The 24,265-nt window shown below is 37.3% G+C and overlaps 1 protein-coding gene across 2 annotated transcripts in view; it reads right to left on the bottom strand.

The window, feature by feature from the left end:
• The window catches only part of abcb10 (ATP-binding cassette, sub-family B (MDR/TAP), member 10), a 43,594-nt gene that overhangs the window by 13,901 nt on the left and 5,428 nt on the right, over positions 1–24,265 (bottom strand). Inside the window, exons 2-10 of one of the 2 annotated variants that reach the window (XM_041252803.1) lie at positions 22,640–22,840; positions 21,059–21,261; positions 20,711–20,845; positions 17,676–17,822; positions 16,978–17,113; positions 13,381–13,476; positions 10,673–10,882; positions 7,323–7,402; positions 2,484–2,664 (exon numbers count right to left, since the gene is read on the bottom strand). In XM_041252803.1, coding sequence (XP_041108737.1) covers positions 2,484–2,664; positions 7,323–7,402; positions 10,673–10,882; positions 13,381–13,476; positions 16,978–17,113; positions 17,676–17,822; positions 20,711–20,845; positions 21,059–21,261; positions 22,640–22,840 — 1,389 coding nt within the window. Of the gene's footprint in view, positions 1–2,483; positions 2,665–7,322; positions 7,403–10,672; positions 10,883–13,380; positions 13,477–16,977; positions 17,114–17,675; positions 17,823–20,710; positions 20,846–21,058; positions 21,262–22,639; positions 22,841–24,265 lie in introns of those variants that run through there. The other variant, XM_041252804.1, reaches the window with a different exon arrangement.

The raw sequence follows: 24,265 nt of genomic DNA, 5'->3' as shown, positions 1-24,265 counted from the left end.
TAGTTGTACAGTACTTGTGCTGGCAGGAACGGGTTAGGCCTGGACCCACAGTTACCACAATAGCTCTTCTGGCAAATGACAATCGAAAACTGGGGAAAGCCTGCTGTCCGAGCCCTAACAGCATTCACAATAACTCACGCTGAACTAATGTGGCAACGAGACTAGGGATGGGACGGTATATATTTGCACGGTATGATAACCATTTAAAAAATACAGTCGTAACCTTAATATCACGGTATACAGTACATCATGCAAGTTATAAAATAAAGGCTTAAAAAATGAACAATGACTAATGTAAATCACTTAAATTACTGTAATTCACAAAAATAAAAACAACAAATCACACTTCCTTTCATGGAATGATTTAATGATTTTACTATGCCAAATAACTTGGTACTTTTCTTTTTTATAAAGGCAATCAGAATAATAAAAAAAAAAAAAAAAACACTAAAGTTGTACACTCAACGTTATACTACAACAGCATTAATATCTATTATTTGGTCAAAATGATGTGTTGCTGTAGTTTGTTAAAACATTTTAACGTATAAAATAAAATAAATATTATTTTAAATTTATTATTTTTAACTTTGTTTAGCTTATGGTAAATAGAATTGGGAAATGATCGGTCTTATTGCTTAAAACACAAACATGTACCACGTGTTATTGGACTTATATCTACGTCACGTCATTCCACAAGTAAGCTTCCAATGATTATTACACGTGGAGTTTGTAAAAAAAAAAAAAAAAAAAAAAAAAAAAAAAAAAAAAGATTTCTTCGCTTACCTATGAAAATTTGAACACTTATAATTTATTTAAACAAAACTATGTTGATAATATGGAGGCGATTCTGCAAATTTTAATTGAGACATTGGTCGTGTTCTTATAACGCAGATTTCCGCAGTTCTGCACAGTGCTGCACAGAATCTCGGAGATGCGCTGTAGACGTCACTCAACACCCATAGAAATCTGTGCAGATTCTGCATAGCCCAGCGCAGCTTTGAAATGTTACTGCGGGAGGCTGGCTGCGGCTGTGAATCAAAGGGATGATGCAAAGATCACGAGTGACCTGCTAATCATAATGCAAATAACCACTAAAACTACTGCTGCCACCTTGTTAGCGGAGGCTAACGACATTTTATCTTTATATAATGAAGCAGTGAACAGCCTTGTCAACGCTACATTAAATAAATAACTCAGTTATTTAAACAAACATAATGTACTAAATCCGTGATAAGTGATGTCTAATTTTACAATAAAGTTAATGTTAATCAATTACATTAAACTGACTGTTGATAATCTAGACAAATGTAAATATAACACGTTGAAAACGTCTGCTATGCTGCAAGGTTTGGGGAAGGCATTTCTGTAAAAGCTGCGTGTGAGGTCACAAAGACAGCAGCCATGAGCAGCCAGCACAGCAAGCTCTGGGTAAGAGAACGCAGGTGTTGAAACGTGTATTCTGTGTCGTTCACCGCATCCTTCAAAACCATTATCAAAATACAGTATCAGTTCACAAAAAATATCTTCCTCAGACACTTTGCTAAGGCTGGAAGTACCATTGCTTGATTTAGAAGAGTGTTTGCAGGTGAAAAATGTGTTAACCGGTGTATAAAGGAATTATGATAACTGCGGAGTAGAATAAAAAGAACGGTCTTAATTCCGTAATGTAGATGCAGTGTAGCCCGAAGCGCGAGTCTCAGTCAATGCAGGACTGCTGAGCCCAGCAGCTGTGTTCGTATTTCTGTTAAAAAAAAAAAAAGAAAACTACACAGAAAAAACAATTTCTCACACAAAACAGTAACATTAGATTACAAATCTGTTAATTTAATATAATTTTCATAACAAAAAACGAAATTATTTTTTTTTCAACTTCAAACGGAGCTAGCATCATGTGCATGCAAAAGTAGCCGACTTAAGGTTGTTCGAACCTTGGGAAGGAGCAACGGCTTCGCCCAGGGCACAAGGGCACCACGGGACTAACGAAAATCACTGCAGAGTGCACAGTATGTGTAAGTAGCAATTACTATATGAATGTAACAGTAAAATCGCATTAATCAGTGTAATAACACAAGCGAATTAGCAGATATAAGTAACTTGATACTAATCAGTTCGTAGTTTCTCCTCAGGTTCGGATGAAAGGAAAAATTATGATGATGTCTGTGTGTGCAGTCCAGTTATGCCCTCGGGGGCGGACACGACTGCGTCACAGGCTCTGACATGCAGCTTTGATATATCTTATTCAGGTTATCAGGGTCTTTAGGTTAAATACCTTTGAGATAATGGGTATATTTCGTACCTGTTAGAGAACAAACCCTTTATTCATTTTTTTCACAGTGCATTAAATCTGTGTGCCTGCAATGAAACTACCTTTAGGTAATATTTTAGGTAACCTTTAAGTAAGATTTTAGCATCACAGCAGTAACATTAGCTTTCTAGTTATGGTGTATCAACTAAAAAATAAAAAGTATCCAAACAGATCTTACCTGACAGCAGGATGCCTTTCTCTCCAACAACAGTGTCAAATCCCTTTGGAAAGTTCTGGATAAAAGTGTTGGCATTGGCAAACTCAGCTGCCCTGTAGATCTCCTCTGCAGTGACCTGAGAAGGATCCAGTGCTCCGTAGGCAATGTTTTCCGCAATAGAGCATGAGAACAGAACTGGCTCCTGATGACAGAGACAATATATACAGTACAACAGCCCATTAGTGTTTCATGCCTCAAAAAGGCACATTCTATTAAGTGAGTCGGGGGACAAATGGGATAATTGTAAACATATATTGACATTTTTAACCACTGGCTTTTTCAATATGGAACACAAAATGGTGAATTATTTTGGCACAGCCTTTGTACATTTTTTTGTTGTTGTTGTTGCTTGTGACGGGGTACACTACGCCCCTGTGTGTATTTTGTTTATTTTGTATGGTCTATTGTTGTTCTATGATTTAAATATATGTATTTATTGGTGCACGGGGTGTGGTTTTTATTAGTGTTTAAAATGTATGCATTTGTGCAGAAGTGTTTAAGGTCAGTAGAGAAGGGTTAATTGCCTTCCCTGCCAAAGCACTTAATGTGCAGACTTTGCCTGGGCCTGACTGAATGATTAACACTAGAACCGCCAAGATTTTGGACTACATACAATCATCGCACTTGCAAAAATAATTGGATACAACTTTATTTTTTTTTATGAACATCATACATAACATTTTCAGAGCAGAAACACTGTATATACATTGAAAATTAAACTTTCTTATTTAAAAAAAAAAAAAGCAAATATGCATAAACATAAAAAACTGTAACAAAATAAACTTTACGCAATAAACTTCTGTGTAAACAGGTGTAGAAAGCTGTATGCACATATACAATTATAAAACATAAATAACTAGTTATAAAAATAGCATAAAACAAAAATATAACATAACTTATGCAACGTGAAAGCGCTTTGAGTGAAACAGAGTTCAAAGGCTCTGTTTGTCTGTTCAGAGCTCTATTACATCTGTTCTGTTTTTATTGCATTTAGCAACCTAGCATTGTCTTTTATTCCAGTAGGCACAGAGCTGGCTGAAGGTTGAGAGGCATTTGCCAGCAACCTTTCGTATCTCTTATCAAAATGTTTCTGCTATAGCTCCAGGGTTAGCTGCTAAATGAAGTCCCTCCAGGAGATTGTGTTCCCGGTGCACTCCTTGTATAAAACAAAAGCCACGTCCAAAACATTATAAAAAACAGTCGCAGGCCATCTGCAAGTACCACCTTTGACAGAATACAGCCGTGCCATTGATCCAGTATATCCACACTGTATTTCGTTGTGTTTAGCATCAGTCCCGATCATCACTAATTTGTGCAGAGAGCTTAGAATAATCACATTTTTTATTTTTTTACACCTGTACGTAACGTAGCTATATCACTCTGTATTGTGAGTCAACGTGTATATTTTGTGACAACTGCTAGCTAATAATAATAATAATAACAATAATAATAATAATAATATGTGTAGAATAGCTAGTGTTTCAGCACTCGACAGGAGTACAGTGGCTTGCGAAAGTTTGACCCCCCTTGGCATTTTTCCTATTTTGTTGCCTTACAACCTGGAATTAAAATGGATTTTTATTTGGATTTCATGTAATGGACATACACAAAATAGTCCAAATTGGTGAAGTGAAATGAAAAAAATAACTTTTTTCAAAAAATTCTAAAAAATAAAAACGGAAAAGTGGTGCGTGCATATGTATTCACCCCCTTTGCTATTAAGCCTCTAAATAAGATCTGGTGCAACCAATTACCTTCAGAAGTCACATAATTAGTTAAATAAAGTCCACCTGTGTGCAGTCTAAGTGTCACATGATCTGTCACACGATCTCAGTATATATACACCTGTTCTGAAAGACCCCAGAGTCAGCAACACCACTAAGCAAGGGGCACCACCAAGCAAGCGGCACCATGAAGACCAAGGAACTCTCCAAACAGGTCAGGGACAAAGTTGTGGAGAAGTACAGATCAGGGTTGGGTTATAAAAAAATATCCGAAACGTTGAACATCCCACGGAGCACCATTAAAGCCATTATTAAAAAATGGAAAGAATATGGCACCACAACAAACCTGGCAAGAGAGGGCCGCCCACCAAAACTCATGGACCAGGCAAGGAGGGCATTAATCAGAGAGGCAACAAAGAGACCAAAGATAACCCTGAAGGAGCTGCAAAGCTCCACAGCGGAGATTGGACTATCTGTCCATAGGACCACTTTAAGCCGTACACTCCACAGAGCTGGGCTTTACGGAAGAGTGGCCAGAAAAAAGCCATTGCTTAAAGAAAAAAATAAGCAAATACATTTGGTGTTTGCCAAAAGGCATGTGGGAGACTCCCCAAACATATGGAAGAAGGTACTCTGGTCAGATGAGACTAAAACTGAGTTTTTTGGCCATCAAGGAAAACGCTATGTCTGGCGCAAACCCAACACCTCTCATCACCCCAAGAACACCATCCCCACAGAAGCATGGTGGTGGCAGCATCATGCTGTGGGGATGTTTTTCATTGGCAGGGACTGGGAAACTGGTCAGAATTGAAAGAATGATGGATGGCGCTAAATACAGGGAAATTCTTGAGGGAAACCTGTTTCAGTCTTTCAGAGATTTGAGACTGGGACGGAGGTTCACCTTCCAGCAGGACAATGACCCTAAGCATACTGCTAAAGCAACACTCGAGTGGTTTAAGGGGAAACATTTAAATGTCTTGGAATGGCCTAGTCAAAGCCCAGACCTCAATCCAATTGAGAATCTGTGGTATGACTTAAAGATTGCTGTACACCAGCGAAACCCATCCAACTTGAAGGAGCTGGAGCAGTTTTGCCTTGAAGAATGGGCAAAAATCCCAGTGGCTAGATTTGCCAAGCTTATAGATACATACCCCAAGAGACTTGCAGCTGTAATTGCTGCAAAAGGTGGCTCTACAAAGTATTGACTTTGGGGGGGTGAATACTTGTGCACGCTCAAGTTTTCTGTTTTTTTTTTTCTTTTTTCTTGTTTGTTTCACAAATAAAAATATTTTGCATCTTCAAAGTGGTAGGCATGTTGTGTAAATCAAATGATACAAACCCCCAAAAAATCCATTTTCATTCCAGGTTGTAAGGTAACAAAATAGGAAAAATGCCAAAGGGGGTCAATACTTTTGCAAGCCACTGTATATAATATAATTATGGGTCCACTTAAATCATGGTAAATGTACGTATTTTTCACGGGTAGGTTGCAAAATAAAATGAGGATTTCGCTGACATTTCATGGACCTGTTGAAACATTAAATAAACTTAAGTAGACAGTATTTCAGAACACTATAAAGCCTAAAAACAGTGGTACTTGCTTGCATGCATCTGGCACACTTTAATAAAGGCAATATATAAGAACATAAGAAAGTTTACAAATGAGAGGAGGCCATTCGGCCCATCTTGCTCGTTTGGTTATTAGTAGCTTATTGATACAGGTAGAAAAAGTCCCTTGGGTCGACATTGTCAATAGATTTTAGAATTTTGAATGCTTGAATTAGGTCGCCGCATAGTCTTCTTTGTTCAAGACTGAATAGATTCAATTCTTTTAGCCTGTCTGCATATGACACGCCTTTTAAACCTGAAATAATTCTGGTCGCTCTTCTTTGAACTCTTTCTAGAGCAGCAATATCCTTTTTGTAACAAGGTGACCAGAACTGAACACAACATTCTAGATGAGGTTTTACCAATGCATTGTACAGTTTTAACATTACTTCCCTTGATTTAAATTCAACACTTTTCACAATATAGCCGAGCATCTTGTTGGCCTTTTTTATAGTTTCCCCACATTGTCTAGCTGAAGACATTTCAAGAAGTCAACATAAACTCCTAGGTCTTTTTCATAGATTCCTTCTTCAATTTCAGTATCTCCCATATGATATTTATAATGTACATTTTTATTGCCTGCGTGCAGTACCTTACACTTTTCTCTATTAAATGTCATTTGCCAGGTGTCTGACTGCTGTCTAGATCATTTTGAATGACCTTTGCTGCTGCAACAGTGTTTGCCACTCCTCCTATTTTTGTGTCATCTTTTAACAAGATTTTTTTGTTAAATTTAACAAGTTTGTTTACTATATTTTGTTGAATTACAAATAATATATGCAGTTTATATGTACTTACTGTTTCATATTGCAATTATATTTTTCTGTTTAGGACGACTTCTAGATTATCTATATTGAAATACGTGCATGATATTGGAGAGACAGTTTTCATATCATTGCCCACCCCTAGTTATCAGTGTTTTGTCAGCCACACTAACTTTGGCTGACCGAGGACACCTACTGGACAGTTCATTCTTACTCCGTTTTTACATGTTACAAGGAAACAGTGCTTTTGACAATCTCAGGCTCACATATCCTTCTTCTGTGACTTCACCACAAGTTACATTTTATATTCAGTTGTATCGTAGTAAAGCATAGCAAAGTGTAAAAGTACCGTTCTTATAAGCAAACATCTGCAATTCCTATTTAAGCTTGTAATTACTTGGAGGTGATTCTGGTTTTGATTAATTCATCCAGAAATAACGAATATAAAATTATCACAAATATTTACAGCTCTCTATTTCTGTACACTACGATACACAATGTCCTGATGCGTCACTGGCACTGATGGGATTGTTGTCCACTATTAATACCAAAAGAAATACAAAGAAAGAAAATAGGAACTATTTTAATAAGCAGTTCTTTATGGTCCTAACGGAATATACCCCATCCCGATGTACAGAAATGGGATTGGGCTTTGGATTCATACGAAATGGTGTAGCAAAGGGAGGTCTGAGAAATGATCTTACCTGACTCACAGTCCCAATGTTGTTCCGCAGCCAGTATGGGTTCAGTTCACGCACATCTCGACCATCAATCGTAATAACACCTAGAAAATACAAAAGGGAAGTTATCTCAGGAGAACTGCACTGGGAGGCTAGACATCACATGTAAAACAAAGCATTCTTACTTTACAGCATTTTTTCACACCTGCCTAAAACTTTTGCACAGTACTATATATATATATATATATATATATATATATATATATATATATATATATATATATATATATATATATATATATATATATATTTTTTTTTAATATATATATATATATAATTTTAGAATATTATTTTTGGTTTCAATAATCACGTCCTGGTGACTATAAAACTTAAAAGTTTAAAGAATTCCTGTGGCTGCAAAAGGCTCTCAAATATGTCTTCAAATTCATCTGTTAGCTTATAACTGTCCAAAAAGAAATGCATCAGGAAGTGATAATACAAAGAACAAATGTGGTATTTCTTACATGCACTGTGTTGCAGGTGTACCAGCTGATTCTTACATGCACTGCGTATGTACCAGCTGATTCTTACTTGCACTGCGTGTGTACCAGCTGATTCTTACATGCACTGTGTGTGTACCAGCTGATTCTTACATGCACTGCGTGTGTACCAGCTGATTCTTACATGCACTGTGTTGCAGGTGTGCCAGCTGATTCTTACATGCACTGCGTATGTACCAGCTGATTCTTACATGCACTGCGTATGTACCAGCTGATTCTTACATGCACTGCGTGTGTACCAGCTGATTCTTACATGCACTGTGTGTGTACCAGCTGATTCTTACATGCACTGCGTGTGTACCAGCTGATTCTTACATGCACTGCGTGTGTACCAGCTGATTCTTACATGCACTGTGTGTGTACCAGCTGATTCTTACATGCACTGCATGTGTACCAGCTGATTCTTGCATGCACTGTGCTGCAGATGTACCAGCTGATTCTTACATGCACTGTGTGTGTACCAGCTGATTCTTACATGCACTGCATGTGTACCAGCTGAAGAAGGATGGTTGTTCTTCAAAAATGTAGTACTAGAGGCACAAAACAATTATATCCCTAAAGTAGACAAATCTAAATGTAAAACTAAATTGCCAAAATGGTTTAATAGATCAATTAAAAAAAATATTCAGCGAAAAAAGGCACTTTACAGAGCATTAAAAAAGGACCAAAAAGAAAGTACGCAGAAAGAGTACACAGAACTGCAAACGCAAGTCAAAAAGGAAGTTAGAAAGGCCAAGAGAGAAATAGAAATGAACATTGCTAAGGGAGCTAAAACCAATTCCAAAATGTTTTTCCAATATTACAACAGCAAGAGAACATTCAAAGAGGAGATTAAATGTTTAAGAGATACAAATGGCAAAATCGTAGATGAAGAAAAAAAAATAGCAAATATGTTAAATGATTACTTTTCACAAGTTTTTACAAAGGAAGATACTGACAACATGCCCCACATGTCATCCAGTTCCTGTCCAGTTTTAAATAACTTTAGCATAACTGAGGCAGAAGTGTTAAAGGGACTAGGAGCTCTTAAAATAAACAAATCCCCTGGGCCGGATGAGATCCTCCCAGTAGTACTCAAAGAAATGAAAGAAGTAATTTACAAACCGCTAACCAAGATCATGCAGCAGTCTCTTGACACAGGGGTGGTACCGACAGACTGGAAAATTGCAAACGTAATACCGATCCACAAAAAGGGAAACAAAACTGAACCAGGTAACTACAGACCAGTAAGCCTGACTTCTATTATATGCAAACTTATGGAAACTATAATAAGATCCAAAATGGAAAATTACCTATATGGTAACAGGGTACTGGGAGACAGTCAACATGGTTTTAGGAAAGGGAGATCATGCCTAACTAACTTGCTTGATTTTTTTGAGGATGCAACATCGATAATGGATAATTGCAAAGCATATGACATGGTTTATTTAGATTTCCAGAAAGCTTTTGACAAAGTCCCGCACAAAAGATTAATTCTCAAACTGAACGCAGTTGGGATTCAAGGAAACACATGTACATGGATTAGGGAGTGGTTAACATGTAGAAAACAGAAAGTACTGATTAGAGGAAAAACCTCAGAATGGAGTGTGGTAACCAGCGGTGTACCACAGGGATCAGTATTAGGTCCTCTGCTATTCCTAATCTACATTAATGATTTAGATTCTGGTATAGTAAGCAAACTTGTTAAATTTGCAGACGACACAAAAGTAGGAGGAGTGGCAAACACTGTTGCAGCAGCAAAGGTCATTCAAAATGATCTAGACAAGATTCAGAACTGGGCAGACACATGGCAAATGACATTTAATAGAGAAAAGTGTAAGGTACTGCACGCAGGAAATAAAAATATACATTATAAATATCATATGGGAGATATTGAAATTGGAGAAGGAATCTATGAAAAAGACCTAGGAGTTTTTGTTGACTCAGAAATGTCTTCATCTAGACAATGTGGGGAAGCTATAAAAAAGGCTAACAAGATGCTCGGATACATTGTGAAAAGTGTTGAATTTAAATCAAGGGAAGTAATGTTAAAACTGTACAATGCACTAGTAAGACCTCATCTTGAATATTGTGTTCAGTTCTGGTCACCTCGCTATAAAAAAGATATTGCTGCTCTAGAAAGAGTGCAAAGAAGAGCGACCAGAATTATTCCGGGCTTAAAAGGCATGTCATATGCAGACAGGCTAAAAGAATTGAATCTGTTCAGTCTTGAACAAAGAAGACTACGTGGCGACCTAATTCAAGCATTCAAAATTCTAAAAGGTATTGACAGTGTCGACCCAAGGGACTTTTTCAGCCTGAAAAAAGAAACAAGGACCAGGGGTCACAAATGGAGTTTAGAAAAAGGGGCATTCAGAACAGAAAATAGGAGACACTTTTTTACACAGAGAATTGTGAGGGTCTGGAATCAACTCCCCAGTAATGTTGTTGAAGCTGACACACTGGGATCCTTCAAGAAGCTGCTTGATGAGATTTTGGGATCAATAAGCTACTAACAACCAAACGAGCAAGATGGGCCGAATGGCCTCCTCTCGTTTGTAAACTTTCTTATGTTCTTCTTATGTTCTTATGATTCTTATATGCACTGTGTTGCAGGTGTACCAGCTGATTCTTATATGCACTGTGTTGCAGGTGTACCAGAATGATTCTTACATGCACTGTGTGTGTACCAGCTGATTCTTAAATGCACTGTGTGTCTACCAGCTGATTCTTACATGCACTGTGTTGCAGGGGTACCAGCTGAAAACCATGTCGCTCTCTCCTTCAGTGGCTTCTTAAAAGTTATTTTTAATACTAATGACGTCTCCTACTTACCAGAGTCAGGATCATACAGTCTTAACAGCAAAGATACCAGTGTTGATTTTCCTGAGCCACTGGGACCAACTACAGCCATCACAGAGCCCGCTGGAACGGACAAGCTGAGACCTTGAAAAATGGATGCATCCTTACGGGTTGGGTAAGAGAAAGTCACATCTTGGAACTCCAGTGCACCTTTCAGTTGATCTGGCCTCAAAGTAAAGCCTTCTGAAATGAGTGAAAAAACAGAACAGATAAATTAATCACAAAAGTATTGGCACCTTTACATTAAAAGCTTGTCAAAATAACAGAACTAAATTAAAACTATATTCATTGATTGAAAACTATTACACAGTAGCTTAGCTGCACAGTCAGTAGCCACAAAAGGGGTAATCTGTTGAAGAACATTTTTTGCAACAGAGCAATGATGATCAAGACAAAGGAGTTGGATTCACATTTGAGAAGAGCTCCCATAGCAGACTAGAACAGAAATGGCTACAGAACAGTATTGAAGAAATATGGAATACCAAAATCCACAATCAGAGCAATAAATCTGAAGTACCACAGAACAAATTTAACTGAAACGCTTGACAGAAGTGGACGTCCAAAGGAAATGAAGGGTAGAGCAGGTACGAGAATTGTCAGAGCAGCTAAAAATAAAATCCAAGATTAACACCCTAGGATTTAAAGAATGATTTAGAAGCATCAGGCATAATAGTGCACAAACGAACTGTACAAAGGCACCTTAACACAGAAGAGTTTAATTCACGTAGACCTCACTGCAAACCACAAAAAATTAATAAAACGTGGCTCATCCAGTTAAAGCGCTGCCACTGGGAGCGCAGGTGAGTCACACAGCTTGGACGATGCCAGTTCGCATCCAGGCTGTACAAAGAGGCTGAACTTTGCTGGGGACTCTGAAGGGAGTGTCACATTGGCTCTGGCGCTCCTGGGGTGGGGGATAGGAAACAGGCAGGGATTCCATCTCCTCATCGCACAACAGCAAACCCTACTGGCCAGACACCAAGCACATTCAGAGTGGATAAAAAGCAGGGCTGATCTTTGTTCTCCGGGATCGGTAGCCTGCCTACCTCTACTCTGGATTGTTTGGCGTAAAAGCAATTCTGGCTTTACACTTGTGAGATCGAAGGACACTCACACGCCCTCAGAACATCTGTGCTGAGTGGGAACCCGCTGCGGTGAGGAGAAAAAAACATAATTGGACATTCCAAATTGGGGGAAAATAAATTAATAATAATTTGTCACTCAAAATTTTTTTAAAAAAGAAAAATAAAAAAATATTAACAGGAATCTGAAGCATTCTTCAACAAAACTCTCTGGTCAAAACCAAAATATAACTTTTCCCCAGAAATGGACCACAATATATTTGGAGAAAAAAAGGGAAAGCCCACAATGAATAAAACCTTGTACCTACAGTTAAGCATGGAGGTGGTTCAATCATGATATGGGCGTGTTTTGGCAGTTCAGGGACTGGATACATTCATGTGATTGAAGATTAAATGAATGCAGCCATGTATCAAAACATTCTCCAAAGAACATTGATACTATCTGCTCATAAGCTGATTGGCAGACAATTTATCTTCCAACATGACAATGAGCCAAAGCATACAGCTAAGTCAACTCTGCCATTCTTGAAGAAAACAAAGATAAAAGTTTTGTAATGGCCATCAGATCTGAATCCAATAGAAATGCTGTGGACTGATCTGTAAAAAGCTGTAGCCAAGCATTGTGTATCCAATCTGTCTGAGCTGAAGGAAATATACATGACAGAATGGGTCCAAATTTCACTAACAAGATGTACTGTAACATACTACTATGTCATAATAAAATAAACTGTGTATTTTGCTTTTTGTTTTCTTAAAATGTGGTTAAAGTTTACTAAATGCTTGTCCTTAATCTGTTACCTTGAATTATGGTATAAGAAGTGTAGGTGCCAATACTTTTATCTGCGACTATCATAAAAAAAAAATGCTTAACACAATTACATAATATTTAATACCTGCCAAACCTGTAGTAGTTAGTGGACATGCTTTAAAGCTTTCTTTCAGTTTACAGTTCTGCAGCGCTGCCAAATATTGTACGCTCTTCCTCTACTATTATAACATTTAAAATTAAATACCCAAATGTTACAGTTAAAAAAGCTTTTTCATTTATTTATGTGGTGTAAATCCTATCAGAGTAACACTATGCTCAACTTCTTACATACAATAAATATTATATTTGACTGTAGACATGCATTGTTATTGGATTAAAAAAACAGTAGACAAATAACATGGATCTTCAATTAAAACCTGAGCAGCTACCACTTCCCAGGACGCGTTCTGGAATAGCCTGGAATTGTTTTCTTCTCATGCAAATATTAGCTCTCTCTGGTTTTAAAAAGTATTTAGATATAGATGGTTTTAAAAAAAGAATACTTTGTAGTTATTTAATATAAAATCATATATGTTCTCCAATAAGTATTTCACTGTATTTAATGTATTATGCATTGTTCCTCACTGTCTTGTAAAGCACTTTGTGATGGTGGTCCGCTATGAAAGGCACTATATAAAATAAAGATTGACTGATTAATCGCTGCACAAATAAATCAAATTAATCAATCTCTTTTAGTCTAGAAAACCAAGTTGCAGAAACAAATAAATAAAATGAATAAAAAGGGGAAGCACTCTGCATTTAGACTTACAATATAACACGCTATAACTTACCATTCAGTGGAAATTCAGGTTGTCTGTCTAACAGCTCCCATAATCGTGCCCCTGCTCCAAAGCCTTTCATTAACTCTGAATAAAAAGAGCTCATACCTGCAACAGAGCAAAAAAAACAGGTTTGGCAATAACATACCACCCCAGCCACTGCTGCATATTCAAAATGATTTAAAATCATTTAAAAAGTATTGTTTGGGGTTAAAACTATAAGTGAATGTACTGTAATTTAAATGTATTATTTTACAGTTAAAGGTGGTCTGGCAGAGGCGATTGTTAGCAGCTTGTTTTTTCTGCCAGACATCTCGTGAAAATGCGTGGTCAGCAGTGATTAGTGATAAATTGGCAGAGTAAAAACCTGTGTAGAATGTGCCCATCTCTGGACTGATTAATTTATTGGTAATCCAGAAATGGGCACATGTATAAAAACCTGCAGCTTTTGCTGGTGGGGGTGGGTGTTTGAGAGGAAGAATGAGAGCAGAAAGAGCAACAGCAAGGTAAAATGAAAGGAAAAGGAAAAAGAATATTACAAATGCTACGCGTGCTGGAAAGACCAGCACAGTACTTGTTGGTATCAGTTATTTGTGTTTCAAGACTGTTTTGTTTGTGTTTTTGTACAACCTTTTGTTTTATTGTTTGAATAAAATATGTGCACCAGTGCTTTTCACCCGTAGTACCTGTGTGTGTCTGTCAGCACTTTCACCTGTAGTACCTGTGTGTTTTTATATTTCCCTTCCTATTTATTTTATTTTTTTATATTTCCCTTCCTATTTTAGTTTTTTTTAACATTTCCCTTTCTATAGCATTTTTTTTAATATTTCCCTTCCTATTTAATAGTTTTTTATATTTCCCTTCCTATTTAATAGTTTGCAATCATCAAATTTAGCGAGGGGATTGGGCTAAGATCAAAGATCAGGCCCATGGAACTTAAAATTTTTTTTTTTTTTTTTTAACTTGGAAATTCAACATTTACCTAACAGAAATCTGAAAAACGTTATGGTTCAGCAATTAAATCTAAGGAAATAAACCTGAAAAAATAAATCTGTGTTTTCACAAAAAAGCATATTTATTTTGCCAGCTACCGGTATATCTGAAGCTATCATGCAAGCCCACGTCCACTGACGTGTTTGATTTGGCATGGCTGCAAAATGGGATGGGAATTTCAAAAGTTTAAAACATATAAACTCTAAATAAGTGGTTAAATGTTGAATATGCTAGACATATAATCGGTCACGTGACAAATTTCACCAAAAGCATTTTTTTTTGTATTCATTTTGGTCATTTATCATGATAAACAGTCGTCCATAGCATATCCACCTTCTCTGGTGCCACAGTACGGGGGGATATTATAAGAAGGAAGAGGTTTGGCAATTGCCTCCAAGTAGCTTTTCTAATTGGTGCAACAGAAAGATTGACACTGGGGTGGTTTTTATTCTCGGTTGATATGGCACTTCATTGGTGCACTCTGGTTTTCTGCTCTAGTGGGCGTGGTATGGTAATGACAAGCGTTTTTTTCTGTTATATATTTTTAATAAAACGGCATGAAAAAACAAAGAAAAGAAACGAAGCAAAGCCACGTTTGGAAGTAATTTGAGGAACCAGACGAGAAAACCGTGGTATGCAAATTATGACAAACAAAATTGCCGTACCACGTTCGGCAATGCTTCACCATTTGAAATGAAATGAAAACATTCAGAAATTACTGTAGAAGGAGTTACTGATGGCAGTAAAAATCAAATATCCATATGTGACGAACTGCCCGTCCCTGTGTGTATTTTCTGTTATATGTTGCATGTGATGTGTTAAATGTTGGTGTATAGTCATTGGTACACAGGATATAAACTGGTCTAGCACGAGTGTTTAAAATGTATATTTGTATTTAGGCACAAGGATTGCACAGCACTTCACGTGCAAGTAAAAAGTAATATGTGAGCATGGGGAATTGCACTTTATTAATTCACGTGCAGTTGTACCGAGACTCCAACTGAATGACTGATTAGCAATCGAGTCTTGGTACAGCTACATAAAAACAGCATGTTTTCACCCACTCGGGGTTGTGTGTTCGGTGAGTGGAGAACGGGAGAGAGAGTAGGAGAGTTATAATTTCAATTGCTATTGCGTGCTGGTGGGACCAGCACGATACTTGTTTATTTAACTCACCGTGTTTGTTTGTCGATCTGCTCACCATTTGTAAAGTGTTAGTCCGTTTTTGTTTGTCTTTTTATTTTGGCATAGAGTGCCATGTCCTGTGTTTTCTGTTTGTTTAAACCCTTTTATTTTGCAATAAACCGGCGCAAGCAAGCGCCATCATCGTTTCACATCATCTGTCTTTGTGTTCATTCCTTTTCCTGGTTCTGACGCCGCCCACTTCGGCCGTCTTTGTGACACCATAATAAACAGAACACTCCAGATGGCAATATAATTTTATTCACTTTGTGCCCACAGGGCCAGCACAGGTAGTGCAGTACAAATACAAAGAGAGTCATTTACTAAGATACAAATAATAATACAGTAAGCTTTTAAAAAGACCAAATTCCCGTTGGGCTTTTTCTTTTTTTTTAGATTCTATTGATTTAAGTATCACATGTAGTACAGCCGCTATAAGATCGTTATCTTTATTAAAAATGTGCACAGATGAATCTCCCGCTTAAATCAACGAATGCCCAAAAATCTGAATCGAGTGACAGCACTAATTTCAGTATATACTTTGGAGTGTAATGTGTATTTTTTTTTTTTTTTTAGTTTGTAGTTGTCTTTTAAGTGATAAAACATTATTTGCTTATTAGGGGTTCTTTGCTTGGACAATACTAACCAGGGCTGTCAGTATTCAACATACTGTAATATAAAGAGTGTGTGTGTGTGTATGTAGATATGGTTTAAACGTTTACACCTGCACGGCACTTAAACGTTCATAAAAACTTACAAAAGCACACCCCTACTGCAGAGCTGCTTACACTCTGACTTTTACTGATGTGTTTGTTAACATTTATTTATTAAGCTAAATCTGGACTTTTTTTTGGTTAAACCAAGGAAAAAAAACACGATTTTCTTTCAATCCAGGAAAAAACACTTCAACTGTAGCGTTTCTGTTATTGTCAGCAGACACCTGGACTGAACTGACCTTATATAAATTTTGAGAGAGAGAGAGAGAGAGACAGAGAGAGTAGGTGATGCCGATAGAGCTTTAGGTCACATTGTCATATGATCTGAATGGATTGTGTAACTCTGTGCAGTGATAACACTAAGGAATTTCCAACTCAAACCAACCAGAAACTGCAATCATCATAAAATAGAAAGTTAATATAAAATATATTAAAATGATATTTAAAGTAATTTATTGTAAATGTTTAATATTCTATTATATGCCTTATGTATGACTCTCTATTCTCTTTTTTGCTTTAATCATTATTTGCCATTGCTTAACGATTAGCATTGTGCTAAAAGTTTACTGTGCAACTTATATGCTTACCAACCTCACCTTCAGAAAATCAACCTTTTCAGAAACAATGTTTGTAGACATGTGTACTTCAGTGCTTTAATATTCAGTTTAAAAGAGCTACAGAGCACTGAGGGACACATTTTTTTTAAAAAGTCACATACCTCCAATGCTCACTCCCACCCAGAAGGCATAAAGTAAAAAGGAGGAGAGTTCCCCAACTGTCATTTGGTCACTGCCCATGAGCAGCCCCCCTTTGTACAGCACAGTGAGCACAATCAGGTTCCCACACAGTCCCGTCTAAGAAAAACAGAAAAGTCTTACTACTGTAGGTCTATATTAAAATGGGCTATTTAAAACCATGTTTAAGATTCATACCAGTGAATTGAGATATGTTAAATATATGATATTTATATGACTTAATATAAAGAGTGTCCCTCTCTCTTATGGTGCACAGTTTTAAAAATGTATAACAAAGATATTTATCAAGTGTTCTTATTTGGAAAGAAATGACTTTTTTATTATTATAATTTGTGTGTCTGTCTTGCAGCTCCCATAAATTGTGAAAAAATAAGACCTGTAGAAATACGTTTGTATATAGAATCTGGCTGCAATGTCTTAGTTTAACAAAGTGCATGCCAAATCAAATATATTGTCAAAGGAATGGTACAATGTTTGATGCAGAAGACAACTGACATTTTGCTAAACATTTTGGGCCCATTACTTAGTAAACAACCCTGTTAGCAAACTTTAAAATCAAAGACGCAGTTTAAATGTATTCTCAGGAAGTACAGCCGGTGCTGTGGTCAAATGTTTTCAACAAGGTGCACTGTAGATGATGCCTAAATGGATATATACTCACGGCTCCAAAGAAGCCTGCCCGGACAAGTGCTTCTTTTTTTGCCAGCTGAAAGACATAGTTGATCTTGCTGATGTATTTCTCCACTTCAGTGAATTCTTTTCCAAAAGCCCGGACAGTTCTTATATTTCCAATCCGTTCCTCAGCCAGCTGAATGAAACAGAGGCAGATTTTTACTAGGTCCCTTTCTATTTATATATTCATTTTTTCCTGTTATTGATTACTTTTCAATTTGACGGACAGGAGGATATTTTTCACATTGCATCCTTCTGACACATGGAGAAGGGCAAAGAATTAGACAACAACATCAGTTTTATTTTATATAATTCATAATAAGTCAATACACACAGTTCAGGAATAGATTGGCAGAGTAGTACAAAACATGTATGTCAGCCCAGACTGAGCAGGGCTGTATTCCCAGTATAACTGCAAACGACCACTAGAGGGAGTGCTTGGGTACTGTAAAACTGGATTTTTTTGCAGCAACTTAATTTCAGGTGAGGAAATTAAGCTTACCTGATTGGGCTTACTAATTAGTAGGTGCTTATAAAGGGTGTGTTGTTAAATTCATCAGTGCTCTGTATCGCGAGTCGGAAGTGACATCACTTGGTACTCATCGGTGAGATGAATTTAACAGTTTGGTGAATCAATATAGCTGATAATAATAATAGAAAGGCTGCTGCTGTGGCATGCAAGGCTGTGGTTGACCTGTGCGAGCGGACAGCTTATTGGGACAAAGGTTTAGTTATCTTTAACCGACTAATTGGGAACTAGTTTGTTGACACGATCAATCACCGAAATATACTTTGCTTTTTTTTGCTTTGTCATCCATTTCTGCTATTTTAACTCCAATAAAACTAGATTTTAGCAACCTAAATCAAAACAATGCAGCACGTCCCACCCCCTACTGTAGTCACAGAAAGGCCAGTGCAGACCCACTGATAGGCTGATTAAAACATTGTTGTCATTTGAACAGTTAACAAGAATGTTAACCGCTTTGGAGAATTTTTTAGTAAATGTTATTTGTCTAAGGAGGTTTTTTTTTTTGTCTAAGGGCAATGCACACAGGATGGCAAAGGAATAAAAATAAAAGGCCATCTACAGAAGGAAGATACGAAGTTTGTGTTGTGCAGTAGTTCAGCTAGACAAGTTTTGTTTTGTTTTTTCATCTCCTACCCCTAAAAGAGGTGAATTTCGCAGTGACCCCTCAATTTCATGATTTACGTGAAATCACGATTTAGGTACACCCCTAGTTGTGGTTCAGTAGTGAAAATGTTTTCTCGCAGACATACATGCTGCCAGCAGCGATTGCAATTCAGATGGCATGACCTCAAAGATGCAGGAAAGATGCCGCTGGAAGGCTGGCATAGAACTGAGCCAAATTCTGGCTTCCATACTCAGCTTTGAAGTGTGAGCTTTCTTGAAATTCAATCAGCTCCAGCCGCATGACACCGGAGCATGTCTATGTCAAAACCGAAGGGGTCAGAAAATAGAACAAGCTCGTTGTCATGGGATCAAAAATCTTGGAACCTCAAACTCTTCCTGAAGGCGCTCCAAGAGAGATTTAGAACTATACCACCAGCCTCTTGGAGATCTTCAGACAGGTCTTTGCAGGCAAGGAAGTGTGTGAAGTTTTCCTCTCTCAAATGCTTTTACAATAGTTAAATTTTTCGTTCAAAGGCTTTTATGTAGTCAAACACAGCAGTGCAAAATTTCCTTGAGATTGAGGTCACTGAGATGCCCAAGGAAGCTAAGATTCCATAGCCATGTTAATTGTGGTAAGTGGCGACTTTTCCTCTACACAAACTCATCGATTTATTTTTGCAATTCAAAGAAGCGCTTCAATGTCATCCCTCTAGTAAGCCACCGTACTGCCGAAATATAAAGGGCATCTCCCTGTTGTGCATCTGTTCCCTCTAGAAAGGCTCTGAACTGAAGGTTGTTCAATCTTGAAGGTCCACTACACCTTCAAGATTGATGACAGATGACACAATAGCTTCCTGGTGTATGATGCAGTGGTAATTGAGAATCTATGAACAACCCTTCTTTTTCCATATTCTTCATAAGACCAATAGTCCTGACACTACTCCAGTGTTCCTGCTCCAGCACCTCTGCACTTAAGCATTTGTATGTCAGTTGACAAGTGTTCAGCTGATATCCCATCATGCCTTTCTTCTTAAAGGCGTACATATTGTTACGATATCACAACAAAAGGAATACGCTTTTTTGGTGCATATGTATAGCTATTATATATTATATATCACCTTACAGTACAATAATACAACAAAAAATTTACTTAATGACAATACCCGAAAATAATCTTAATATTTTTTTTAATAAAGTAATAATCTTAATTTTTTTTTTAATAATATAGTATTAGGTGGTGGATTGCAAACGAACGCCGGCTTACTTTGGCCCCCTGCATTCATTGTCACTTTTTGCTATGTTTAGCCTCTCAAAGTGCTTAACACAGAAAATCTGCCCCTTCAACTCTCTGATTGATAAAATGTTGTGTCAAGACGTAACACAGCGGTCATGTGGTTCCAAGAGTTTTTTTTCACCCAGCAACGCACAACTGATCTAGCTTGATCTGATCTAGTCTCGAAATCAATCCTTAGTGTTAAAGGCACAGTAGCACCTACAAGTCGGGCAGACGGGGTTTTTTCAGTTGTGCTGCGACAGGCACTTTGAAAAGACCTGGGCAGAACCCTGATCACTTGACGTGCATATTAAAGTGAGTACAATATGTTCACGTGCAGTCTGCCAAGATTCAATTGAAACTCTTCTTGCACTTTTACCCAAGCCACAGAAAGAAAGTGAAGTGAGCTTAATTACACTGTTGGCTCGACTTTAGAAAACCCTAGCCAGCAATTAAGATGAGAGGTCGGGGAATTACAGGGTGCGAGATAAGATAGCTCACATGACAACTGTGCTGCATATCGGTTTCAGTCACAATGGGCCAGACAGCAGATCTAACAGGCTGATAGCAGGTGCTAAATTTCCTGGTAATAAGCTATTATGTTCAAGGATTCTGTTACCTGTGTTGCTTCTGCCAATGAATCTTGGGTCATTCGGGACAATTTCCGCAGGTACCTTCCATAGACCACAGCCAGGACGGCAAAAGGGGGGACGATGCAAAGGACCAACGTAGCAAGAGCAGGTGAAACATAAAACTTTACAAAGGAAAGAAAATGGTTATTAAGAGAGAATATTAAGTGAAAAGAAATCCACATTCAGCATGTACATCCATGGTGAAGGACAAAATTACCACACACTCGTGCTAAATTGGTAGTAGATGGATAACATTTGGGGTACCATAGCTCCTGTTAGACAAGTGTGTAAACCATGTAGAGGAGCTACAGTATATTAAACCAGCAGGCACTTACCATCATGCCAACCCCGGCTGTTGCCTGAGCCAGAGCTCTGAGTCCATCTGAGAGGTTCTCGGTAATTGAGCGCCCTATAAGGGCCGTGTCTGAGGACAGGCGATTAATGAGCTCTCCAGTACGGGTCTTGTCAAAGAATCCCACCTCCTGCCTCAAAATTGAGGAAAAAAGGGATTCTCGTAAATTTCTCACAATCTGTTGTCCTGCAAGAATTATCACAGACAAAATATTACGTTTTTATCAGTTATTACTTGACAAAATAATCATTACGCAAGAAGATTTTTTTTTTTTTTTTTTAAATAAAAAAAGTGGTATTAAAAACCAAATGGACACTGGACACTAGTTTACAACATTTGGATGTGTATTTTTTTTTTTTTTTTAAACCTTTACCTTTAAAAATGATAAACAAACAATATGAGAGCTCTTAACTGTCTTCAAATAAATGTACTTAGTGGTTCTAGTTTTTTTTTAAATGCCAGTAGACTTTCGCTAATCTAAACCCCAGTCATCTGAACTGACCTATAATCCAAACCATGCTATCATAGAAAAAAGTTTCAGCAGTCTGTGTTTTTTTTAAATGGCTGTTGCTTATTTTTAAAAGATAGAAGTTAAACAAAAAAATAGAACAGGACAATAATAATAATAATAATAATAATAATAATAATAATAATAATAATAATAATAATAATAAGGCCAATTCAAAGCATTTTCTTAATGTATGAAAAGTTACATGGATAAATATCTCTTATTGGCTGAGGTATTGTTTTGTTTACAAAATTATTTCTAAAACAATAAAACATCAAAAGAGTTTATTTTCTGTTTCTAAGTAAATCGGTTCCAGAAAGATCCTTAGTAGACAGGGGTAACATACAAAACTGGACAACGTGTATTCATTTTAATTACTTCATAAGAGAACTACAACTGCTTAATAATTTATATTAAATTAGGCCTTAATATAAACTTTGGTGAACATTTAATAATAAATACCAAGTGAATCTATGAAGATGTACAGATGGCCTTGAAAACTATATTATTATTATTATTATTATTATTATTATTATTATTAATTATTATATTATATATTGAAAACAAGGTGTTTGTTTATAGCAAAAATGTATGAACAATTTTAATTGTATTTCCATGTACATTTTATTTCTCTGAACTCTGGAAGTTTACAACATATTATAAGCGTACAGTGACATCTTACATTCAGACATGGATCCTCACTTACAAAGGATGTGGTACAACATGGGACAGCCTTGGTTTGTCTATTAACAAGGCACAAACGTGTAAAACTAAAGGCTGAACATTACAACCACCTATTTAGTATAATGTTTTGATGGCACATACTGGCATCATTTTTATTTGATCCAATAAGCCTTAATAATGGCACTCTTTAGCTCTGAGTCACACTGGTATTGTAGCTTGGTTGTTTTAATAATCAAATTATGTATATAACTTAATACAAAACACATTGTCATAATACAGTTTTAGGACAGAGTTGCTAAGGTGAATCTGTTGCATTCTTAAACTAGAACATCTATACAATAATAATACTGGCTAGACATGCCCCTATTTTACCTGAGATTTGCATGAGGTAGACCCTGGCAGCGTTAGCAGTAGCACCACAGAGGAACACTCCGGACAGCATTGCACACAGGGAGGTCAGTGTGGCGCTTGTGTCCCCTACGGGATTGGCACAGATGACATCAATGACTCTTCCCAAGTAGAAAGGTGCGGCCATCGTGACCATACTCGAAACACCCAGGAAACCCACAGCAGCTGTTGGGAAACAAAACTGTGAGCTGTGCGCTTCAAACCATACCTGACTAGGATATATTAAAGGTAGTTGCTTCACAGGCCCATGTTGAAAATATTAGCTTTATAGGATAACTGTTTAATTCACATAGACTACATTAACAATGAAAATTAGCTATGATTGTAGTGCTATTACTCCCAAAAAAAAGGACAGGGTCAAGGGATCTTTTCATTCTGACAAAGGTTTACAACAAACTTCTAAGTGCCGCACCAGTGGATGCTATTTGATGGTAATTGGTAACATATCGACAGATATGCTTGCATTACTCCTTTTTTAAACAATCAATATAGTTTCCAGCATTGTTGCAACATAACAAAGCATGAGCTTTTTATTAAGACAAAAGAGTTGACTTCATTGCAGAGGTGGCATCCAGTGTGTACAGACTGGGATGTTGACAGTGTGTGTTTATATTGAATTTCTTTGTTTTTTTTAATCTGGGGTCCAGGGGCCAGGTTCGTTATAGCCGAAGGTTTGTTATAATGAAGGGCATTATAGCGAGGGTGTACTGTGTAGTGTGCAAGGTATATTTGTATTTTGACTAGTTTAAATTGTAATAATTGAATACCTTGTTTTGAATTCAAATCATGTAGAACCCGACCCTTATTGAAATAATCAGACTAGACCACGTTTCTAGTGAATACAAAGTAACAGTTTTATTAGAAATAAAACTACATAAAGGAAAAATGAAAGGTGCAACAACTAAACTAATTTAATACAGAAAGGAAGAATTAACTAAACAGTACAGAAAATAAGGTTCAAACAACAACACCCCACTCCCGCTGGTTGATTAGCGATTCAACGCAATCTATGGGAGATTCCCTTAAGGTTACAACTTTACAAAACTTTTCAAGCTTTGTCAAGTTCCATGGGGAGCGTTGATGGACAGCAATCTTCAAGTCATGCCACAAATTTTTGATTGGATCTAGCTCGGGGCTCTGACTGGGCCACTCAAGGAGGTTTACCTTTTTGTTCCTTAGCCACTCCAGTGTAACTTTGGCTGTGTGCTTTGGGTCATTGTCATGCAAAAAGGTGAACTTCTGTCCCAATTTCAGCTTTATTGCAGAGGGCAGGTTTTCCTGAAGGACTTCTCCATACTTTGCTCCATTCATTTTCCCTTCTGTCCTGACAAATGCCCCAGCTCCTGCAGATGAGAAACATCCCCATAACATGATGCTGCCACCACCATGCTTCACAGTAGGGATGGTGTTCTTTGGGTGATGGATCAAGGCAGAAAAGACTAGAAATATCAAGGAGCTTCATGAAGAACTAGAAAAAGAAGTGAAACCACTGGATCTGCACCTTCATTGTGCTTCATGGCAAAGTGATCAATACAGAATTTTGAGGAACAAGTTACCTTCAAACTGGGTATTAATGGTTCTGGATTGTGC

The sequence above is a fragment of the Polyodon spathula genome, chromosome 6 (assembly GCF_017654505.1).
Source record: "Polyodon spathula isolate WHYD16114869_AA chromosome 6, ASM1765450v1, whole genome shotgun sequence".
NCBI lineage: Eukaryota > Metazoa > Chordata > Actinopteri > Acipenseriformes > Polyodontidae > Polyodon > Polyodon spathula.
This window is presented reverse-complemented; position numbering and strand designations above follow the sequence as displayed.